Here is a 10,196-nt window from a genome sequence, read left to right as displayed (position 1 = left end):
GGGAAAGAGGCGGCACTTCCAAAACATAATTAAAAACCTGATAGAAAATCTTTTGGGACCCTTCTCTAGCTTGACCACCCTTTACAAGATTTTCATGATCATTTGTTAACCTGGTTTTTCCCATGTATTAATTGAGGACTTGTTTTTTGTTTTTGTTTTTTCCTACCCCAAGCCCTGTCATTATCTGGGAAACTTTACTATCCTGTTGTTAGTTTCTTGACCTCAGTTAATCATTTTAACCATCCAGTCTTGTGACCATACTTTGAATTTTGGCATCATTCAAAATCATTCCATCTCTGTAGTATTTCCTCATTCATGTAACAAAAGAAAATTTCTGAGGAGCTACTGCATTTTTAATTTTCTGGGGAAGATTTTCCATAGTTATCTACCATACCTGCAGAAATAAAGGACCAATTCTGAATAATAATTATCACCTGAGTTCCTGCTTTTTATTTAAGCTTTAATCTTGTCTCTAGGAATTGAAACTATGTTAAAGTATTCTTTTTGGGACAGGTACTTCGTGATTGTGTCACCCTTTACTGGTTAGTAAGTTTTATTATTGAAACTACAATTCCACATAACAAAACTTTTCACAACAACAAAAAATGTTATTTTGGTGACATTGAATATATTTCAAATTTTGACTCTGACTTATCATTGTGTATCACTGTTCCTAAACTTGAATGGTTATAAATGAATTAACATAAACCCATTCCTCTCGGGGGAAAGCAAAACATCTTGCAGGCACCTGACTACCTGAAGGTCAGCAATAACAATCTACATGAAGAATAGCCGTATAGGGTCATATAAGGAAACATGACCTTTTTTCCTATATTAGATATGTTTTCCTATTTCCACCTAAAAAGTAAATTTTTAGTTGAAAAGCTTTTTTTCTTTTTCTGGATCTGATGGTGTCTCTGATCAACAAATATGAGAATGAGTCTCACCTAGATTTTAGTTAGACTAAAATATACAAAGGCCTGAAACATCTCTGAAATGGTGGCAGTTACTTCCTTTTCCCAGTGTAGAGTAAGGTATCAGCAGGTGAGTTTGCTCATAATAATAGAAATTAAAACAAAAACAGCCATGTAGCCCTAACCAGTTTGGCTCAGTGGAAAGAGCGTCAGCCTGTGGACTGAAGGGTCCCAGGTTCAATTCTGGTCAAGGGCACATGCCTAGGTTGTGGGCTCGGTCCCCAGTGTGGAGCATGCAGGAGGCAGCCAATCATTGATCCTGTCTCATCATTGATGTTTCTATCTCTCCCTTCCTCTCTAAAATCAATAAAAATATATTTTTTAAAAAGCCATTATCTCCTTCCAAGACTCTACAACAGCAAGCTTAAGCCATGATAGCTGATAATGTCATTTGGCTTGTAGTCACCTAAATCTTTATATATAAGCCCCATTACAGAGAACTGAATGGGCTGATCACACCTGGCTAATCCCAGGCCCTGAGGGATAGATGATGAGTCAGTAGCCTTTCCCATGGACCAAGGAAAGTGGAGTGTTGTGGTTTACCAACAGCATCAGTAAATGACTTTAGCAAAAAATGTTCTACCCCATAGTGGGTTCTCAGCACAAATTGTCATACACAGTGCAGGCCTGTATGTTGCGATTATTGTGAAACTGAAAGTCAACATGGCATGGTTGCATGATTCTGATAGTTTGCACTTGGCCCTAATCATAGAGTGTATAGTGTTTCAGTGTATCTACAACATCTGGCACCTACATTTTTGTTAGGAATGTCTATTCGTTATTATGTGAAAATGATACTGTTGATAACCTTCCATTGTTCTCATATCTCTGATTCAGTAACGAGAGATGCAGAACCATAAAATAAAGCATGAGAAGCTTTTCCTCTAAATAGGCTTTGTAATCTACATGTACTTCAGTTGGCCACACATGAATAAACATATTTTTACAGCTTTATTGAATCCTTCACAGGCCATAAAATTCATATTTAAGTATACAATTCATTGGGTCTCAGTCTATGCACAGAGTTGTGCACCATCCCTCTAATTTTAAAACATTTCCGATACACCCAAAAACACCCTGTATACATTAGCAGTCATTTCTCATTTCTCCCACTCCCACCCCAGCTCCTGGCTGTGGTTACTAATCTACTTCCTGCCCATAGATTTTCTTATTCTGGATATTTTCTATAAATGGAATCATACAATATGTGATCTTTTAAGACAGGCTTCTTTCACTTAATGTTCTCTAGGTTCATCTACATTGTAGCATGTGTTCCTCTGTATTACCAAACTAGGGGCCCAGTGCACAAATTCCTGCACCTTGAAAGGAACGAGGCTGCAGTGGGCACAGGGGCAAGTCTCGGCCCATTCTCCAAGGCCCCACCTGGCCCCTCCCACCATGGCCCCCAGTCCCCTATCTGCCAGCAGCCCCACTCCTGCCATTGCTGCTCCTATGTGCCGATGGCACTGACCCTGTTTGCACCTACTGATGGCACAGAGCAATTGGGGCTGGCTCCAGCAGCGGAAACAAGCAGTGGCTGCTGCCCTGATTGCCCCTTAGGAGCATGGGGAGGTAGGGAAACCTTCAGGGGCAATCAGGGCTGGCAGCCGCCACTCACACCCACTGATGGCTCTGAGCGATTGGGGCCGGCACTGGCAACAGGTGTGAGGGTTGGGTGGGAATGTGGCATGCAGGAACAAAGAATTTTCAGTAACCACCAGAGGTTCGCCCAATGACAACAACCGGTACCCCACCTTGGTCTGGCGACCCCGCTCACCTGCTCCACCATCCCATCCATGGCCAACGACCACCATGTTCCGTGCTCTGCCACCTGCTGCCACGCTGACCATGTTCCACATGCGCCCCCCTGGTGGTCAGTGCACGTCATAACCGGTTCTGTTCTATCGTTTGGTCTATTAGCATATTAGGGTTTTATATACAGAGACTAGAGGCCCAGCGCACAAAAATTTGTGCACTCGGGGGGATGGGGGAGGTCCCTCAGCCTGGCCTGTGCCCTCTCACAGCCTGGGACCCCTCGAGGGATGACTACCTGCTGGCTTAGGCCCGCTCCCCGGGGGATTGGGCCTAAGCTGGCAATCAGACATCCCTCTGGCACCCCGGGAGCCCTCGGGGAATGTCTATTTCCCAGCGGGGAGCAGGCCTAAGCTGCAGTCAGATATCCTTAGTGCTGCGTCATAGTGACCAGTCATTCCCAGTCGTTCTGCTGTTAGGGTCAGTTTGCATATTACCCTTTTATTATATAGACTAATACCATTCCATTATATGAATACACCACATTTTATTTATCCAGCTACCAGTTAATGGACATTTGTATTTCTTTAACTTTTTGGCTATTGACAAAACTTCTGTGGACTTTCATGGGCAAGTTTTTGTGTGGACATGTGTTTTGTTTTGTGCACATGCTTAGGAGTGGATATCTGCTGGATTATGTATAACTTTATGTTTAACCATTTGAGGAACTACTAAACCGTTATCAAAAGTATTGTCCCCATTTTGCATTTCCACAGCAATGTATGAGAGTTCCAATATCTCCACATCCTTGAAAACACTTGCTTTTGTATGTTTTTATTTTCACCATTCTAGAGGGCTAACTAAGTATGTTTTGTTGAAAGGAAATTTATTTTAGATTACTTTCTATTTTTAAATATTAACCTTTTTCTAGGCAGGGACTTACCCTAGAAATGGAAACACACACACCAAGTCTTCTCATGTAATCAGATGTAAATGTGCTTTCACACCAGTGGAGCATATCAGGACTGGGTGTGTGCTTCGGAACCAGGAGGTTCAGACTCAGGGTTGGGAGGGACCATCATTAACACTTCTGCCTCACCTGTACCAAAAGATGCTCCAGCCTCTGCTTCAACAGCTCCTCCACTCACTGCTCATGGGCAGCTCATCCCATTTGTCTAAGGCTCCAGTTTTTAAAGGATGTAACTTACAAAGATCCAAGATCAGCCTCCATTGATATCCTGGCTCTGTTCCCAGTTTTGCACTCCAAAGGCACAGAAAGTAGATCTAATTTTCTACCTCGTGGGTCCCCTCTTCCTTCCCTGAAGTACTTTTATTTTCTTTTGTTTTCTTTCTGATCTTCACTCTTTGAACTATTCCTCCCAGGTCATGCTTTCTACTCCCCTTTCCAAGAGGGCAGCTTTCCTGGGTCTATGAAGTTTGTCAGTATCCTATTTGGAAACGTCTCTGAACTAAGCATGCTGCATGTACTTCAGATAGAGCGTGTTGACACATCAATCACCTTCTTCTCTGTGGCTAGAACAGTTCTGTGACCTAACATTTTACTCCCGTTGAACTCACCAGAGCCATTAGACCTTTATTGCTACACTCTTCTCTGTAAAGTTTTATTTTATTCTCACTTCTTAAACTAGTTATACAATCACATGATACAAAATTTAAAATGTGTAAAAGAGTATTTGATAGTGTCCTTCCCGCTCCTGTTTTGTAAACATTTATTGAAGTATAATTTAGATAACATAAAATTTATCTATTTAAAGTGTACAAGTCAATTATTTTTAGTAAGTTTACAGAGTTGTGCAATTATTACCACAATTTCATTTTAGAACATTTCTGTCACCCCAAAAAGGTTCCTTGTACAACTGTTTACAATCAATCTGCATTACAACCCCAGACATTTTTTACCCCACCCCTGCCTTTTCTGGACATTCCATACAAATACAGTCATGTAATATGTAGAGTTTTGCATTGGCTTCATTTGCTTCGCATATTTTCAAAGTTCACCCATGTTGTAATTTGTGTCAGTAGTTTCTTTTTATTGATGTTTGTATTCCATTATATGATAGAGGCCACATTTTGTTTATCCAATTACCAGTTGTTAGACATTTGGATTATTTAATTTGAGGGGATAATATAAATAATGTGCTGTGAACATTTGTGTAAATATTTTTGTGTGGACAGGCTTTCATTTATTTTGGGGTACGTATCTATGAGTGGAATTGCTGGGTAATATGTTAAGTTTATGTTTAATTTTTAAGAAAATGCCAAAGCATTTTCCAAAGTGGCTGTACCATTTTACATTCCCATCAGCAATATGTGAAGGTTCCAGTTTCTCTGCTTCCTTCTCAACGCTTAGTATTATCCATCTTTTTTTTTATCCTAACTATTCTAGTGGATATAAAGTGAAATCATTGTGATTTTTAATTTACATTTTCCTAATGACTGACGATGTTGAACATCTTTTCATATGCTTATTGGTCACTCATATCTCTTTGGTGTAATGTCTGTCTTTTACCCACATTTAAATTATATATGTGGAATATCTCACTATTTATTTAGATTGTTAGTTTCTTCCATCAATGGTTTATAGTTTTCAGAGTACAAAGCTTGCCCTCCTGCTAAATTTATTCCTAAATATTTTATTCTTTTTGATGATATTATGAATGGAATTGTTTCCTTGATTTTATTTCCAATTGCTCATTGCTAAATATAAAAATACAATGGATTTTTTTCTTATTGATCTTATATTCTGCCCTCTAGCTAAACTTTTTTTAATTCTAGTACCTCCTTATGGATTCCTTCATATTTTCTACAGATAGGATCATGCCATCTTGCAAATAAAAAGTTTTATCTCTCCCTTTCTAACCCGGTTTCTTTTCTTTCATAGCTATTTTATATATTAAAAAGCAAATACCTGCATATGTTTTATACCCTTTTTCACAAAAATGGCAGCATGCTTTACATTTTGTAAAGTAAATAATCTATCTTGAGAATCAGTCTGTTTCAGTATCTAAAGTGTTGCTGCTGCTTTTTTTTTCTTTTACAGTTGCAGAAAAGGTGTGTCTGCTGGTCAGTCACATCTTCACCACCTTTTCTGAGCTTACTTTTTTTTTAACATAATTCATAGTTTTGTTTTTTACTGTTTAGAATGTAAATCATTTGTTCTTTCTAACACTTGGATGATTTCAGATATGTAGTTTCCCTTTCTAGATGGGAAACTGGTGCAGAGAGGTTAGGGCTTACTCGAGTAGAAACAGTGAAGGGAAGATCTGAGACTGGCGTAGGTCTTGGGCTTCAGACCCAGAGCTTTTTCTACTGCATCCAAGTTTCTGCCATTCCTCCTGCCTAACGTGTGGGACTTTGCAATTAACCTTTGTTTGATTTGGCCTATTATTCCTGTTATTTGGGATTGTGGCAACCATTTAGGCCCTCCCAGATGTGCATTGTAGGGGAGATCTGCTTCCCATATCTCCAATACACTGATATGTAAAATGTTAAGGAATAGCCAGAGTAAACCAAGTGACTGCCGCCCAGAAAGTGCTGAGTAAATGTTTGTGTTGAATGCGAGATCTGTCGCTCAGTAATGGCCTCTTGCTGTGTTGATAAGAATATTATATTACCATTCAGCCCATATTACTCCATTTTGCCCTCAAAGATGTCATGAGAATTTCTGTCATTTGTTCAAATCATGTACTTACTACAATTCTTTTGTCTGCCAGTTAGTGACCATGTCTACTAGGGGAAATGAGGCTAACCTGGCAGGGCTTGCTCTGCCTGCCTTACGAGCCCTCGTTGAAGTTATCAGATTGGTGATCCATTCTAAAATATTTCAGGTCATTAGTTTTAAACCCACCAATTACAACATTTCCTGGCTCGGGACATCTAATATAGCTCCCTCCTCCAGGATTCTGTTGCTAAGTTTCCTGAAGTCCCTGGAATGTAGTTTAGTTTATCTAGCTCAGGGGAGCAAGTACCTGCAGTTTCCTTTCCTGACTTGGTCTTCAGTTTACCTCTACCAAACCTGCTTAAGGAGATGAGCAAGATGTTCCTTCCCTCCCAGTGAGATTCAACTCATCGTTCTGGGTCAGGACCACTCCCCAAGGGGATTGTTGCGATAGGCAAGTTTAAGAAATACTATTTTATACTGTATTTATTCAACTACAGTTTGATAATATTTTTGTCACCCACTAATATTCCACCATCACCTTAAACCCATGAATTTTTCCAACCTTCATTGCTCTCCTTGCTCTGAACTTAACTAAAAAGGCCTTTTGGGCTTTTTAAGGCTTTTTGCAGCACTCATTCAGGACTTCTCGGGGGCCTTTCAGCTCTGCAGCGTTTACCCTCGTGTGAGTATCTGAGCCTGATCTTAGAAAGCACTCTGCTGCTCATCGCTCTCTGTAATTACCCCTGGCCCTCTCCTCTCTCATCAAAACTTAGGCAGGTGTCCAGTCAAAATTTCATTCTGAAGACTGAGCAGGCTGATTTTTGGCTAACACCTTCTTCCATTTTCTCAAGTCCTAGGAATACACCCAGTTTGTCTGTTTGTCTGTGTGTTCTTACCTTCAGGAAACAGCCCAAGCCCTTATTCAACCACAGCAGCATTCTCTTCCCTGTCATAAATCCTGTGGTAGCATGCTCACACTGTCACAACTTCATCTCAGCCATTTGAATTGGATAAGAAAGGGCTCTCTTTGGTTGGTGACTATTTTCTTATTCTGTGGGTAATTGTGCCATTGACTGCAGGTAATGACAACAGGGTCTCTTGTTTTTTCTAGGTGGTAAACCAAATGATTTCTTCTGACTCTGTTTCGTCTTCTACCGGTAATTTCTGGAGCTCAAACTCTACCCTTTACGACAAACAAAATGCACATATGTTAAACAAGGGCGTGCAAGCAGGTAAATTACTTGAATTTAAACATTTCTTTCCACTAAAATACAAGTAGCTCTTAAATATAAGATACTCGGCATGATACTAAATGAAGATTAATACTATACTCAAATGTCATTACTCACCTATCAGATTGGCCAAAATCTAAGCTTCATAGCAAGTATGTGGGCAAGAGTCTAAAGAAATAAGTGCTCTCATACATTCTAGTGGGAGTATAAGTTGGAAGTATAACCCCTATGACAGGCAATTTGGCAATTTCTATCAAAATTTCTTTCACCCTCACTTTGACTTTTGGAATTTAGCCTTTAGATATACTGTGCATTATATGTGCAAAATGACAAGTGTGTAGAATTAACCATATAGTTAATTGAAGTATTGTTTAGCAGAAAATAAAATGCAATTTATATGTTCATCAATAGCCAAATGGTTAAATAAATTACTGTACATCTATATAATGAAATCCTACTTAGGATGACAAAGGTGTCTCTACCAATATGGTAAAATCTCCATGACATATAATTAAAAAGAAAAGATAATGTACAGAACAGTGTGTAGCATGCTACTACATGTATTTAAAAAATAAGGAAGAGCCCTGGCTGGTGTGTTCAGTGGTTAGAGCATCAGTCCAAGCACCAAGTGTCTCGTGTTCGACTCCTGGTCAAGGGCACATACCTGGGTTGCAGGTTCAATCCAGTGTATGGCAGGCAACCAATGGGTATCTCTCACATCAGTATTTCTCTCTTTCTCTCTCATCCCCTCCTCCCACTCTCTCTAAAAATCAATGGAAAAATACCCTCTGGTGAGGATTACATACATACATACATACATACGTAAATAAATAAATAAATAAGAGAATTGTTTGAAAGTACACAGAAAATTCTCTGGAATAATGGGGTTATGTACTGGGTGAATGGAGAATAGGAGTGGGAAGGATACTTTTCATCTTATGTCTTTTTATATCTTTTGATTTTATAAAACAAAAATAAACTTCTGCATTGACTTTTTCTTTCCCAAGTCATGCCTTTACATCTGTCAACCTCTTCCTTACCTAGGTGACTTCCAGGAGGACTAGAAGCATTTTCTGTCTTTCTTACTTGGGATCAGAACTGAATTGATATTAGTAGTTCTTTCCCTCTAATATCTAAACTGACTTTGAGATAAAAACCCTTCTCTTGTCCCCCCTTCCTTTCCTCTCCCCTTCTCTTCCTCTCCCTTCCCTTTTTCTTCTTCTCTTTTCCCTCCCTTTCTCCCCCTACCACCTTTCTTCCCTTCCTCTCTTCCCCCTTACACACTCCAACCTACCCAACAAAGGCCATAGCCTGCATTTTTGAAGCCTTAAAAACTTTTCATTTACTTATTTGAATATATTACCTGCCAACTAAGTCTCAAGGCTGCTCCCAGAGACATCTGTGATCTTTCCCCTCAGGAAACTTGGAGATTGTGAATGGTGTCAAAAAAAACACTCGAGATGTTGGGGTGATTTTCCCAACTCCAAGTTTTAGTGAAGTTAATGTGGAAGAGGACAGTGATGTGACTTCTTGGTCAGAAGAAAAAGTAGAAGAAGAAAAGCTCCTTACCAGAAATCTTGGAGACAAAAAGTTAAAGAAGAATAAGCAGAGTTGCTGTGAAGGTCAGTTTCTAATTCCCGGTTTTATAGCAGAAAAGCTATGCTCGGATTATTTTTTCTAAGTGACCCTGTGTTGACCCCACCTCCACCCCCTGCACTACAGTTAGAGTCATTCCTGCAGTTAAGCAGACTCCTGGGCATCATGATGGCCTCTAACAGCTAAATCTGCTGAGAGCCTTTGCACATGTCTATGAGAAATGTGAAAAATCTCCTTTCTTAAAAATATTTCCTATAGAAGTTTCATGGTTTGTTCCTGTGGAAAATGTGAAGTCTGGTCCTAAGAAGGAAAACTTCAATCATCGTGGCCCTGGTATCGCCTGGTTTGCACCGATAACCAACACCAAACCCTGGAGGGAACCACTGCGGGAGCAGAACTGGCAGGGCCAGCACACGGCCAGCCACACGTCACTAGCAGGCCCAGGCAGAAGCCCACTGAAGCCACTGGTGAAAGCCACCTTACAGGTACAGGGACATCGAGTGCATTTTAGCCCTGTGTTTCGGGGAAAAAGGGGTGAGGTACAAAGAAATTAAATCTGTGACTTGGCCTTCAGAAGCAGTCATGTGACCCTCATTTCTAGCACCACCAGAGTTCATCTGTTCTCTCATCATTAATCAAAGCCTGCCTTACTCTGTTAACCATTTTAAATCATGCATCATCCTCAGCATCTGGAGACAAGGCAGTAGAAGGAAGGATGTTGTGACACCACTGCTCATTGGGTTTGTAGACACACTAGAGGCTCAGTGCACAAATATTTGTGCACTCGGTGGGGTGGGGGGTCCCTCAGCCCAGCCTGTGCCCTCTCACAGTCTGGGACCCCTCGGGAGATAACAACCTGCTGGCTTAGGCCTGCTCCCGGGTGGCAGAGGGCAGGCCCAATCCCTAGGTGCAGCCCCTGAGACTGTTGACACTCCGCTTTCTAACGGTTTTTGCCCCTGA

The 10,196-nt window shown here is 40.5% G+C and overlaps 1 protein-coding gene across 1 annotated transcript in view; it reads left to right on the top strand.

The window, feature by feature from the left end:
• Positions 1 to 10,196, top strand: part of ALMS1 (ALMS1, centrosome and basal body associated protein) — a 126,982-nt gene that overhangs the window by 107,139 nt on the left and 9,647 nt on the right. The window contains exons 21-23 of the mRNA XM_015571463.1: positions 7,520 to 7,640; positions 9,059 to 9,262; positions 9,495 to 9,721. Coding sequence (XP_015426949.1) covers positions 7,520 to 7,640; positions 9,059 to 9,262; positions 9,495 to 9,721 — 552 coding nt within the window. The remainder of the gene's footprint in view (positions 1 to 7,519; positions 7,641 to 9,058; positions 9,263 to 9,494; positions 9,722 to 10,196) is intronic.

Source organism: Myotis davidii, unplaced genomic scaffold (assembly GCF_000327345.1).
Source record: "Myotis davidii unplaced genomic scaffold, ASM32734v1 scaffold247, whole genome shotgun sequence".
In the NCBI taxonomy this organism is placed as follows: domain Eukaryota; kingdom Metazoa; phylum Chordata; class Mammalia; order Chiroptera; family Vespertilionidae; genus Myotis; species Myotis davidii.
The sequence above is the reverse complement of the archived record's forward strand: the minus strand, read 5'-3'. Positions and strand labels throughout refer to the sequence as shown.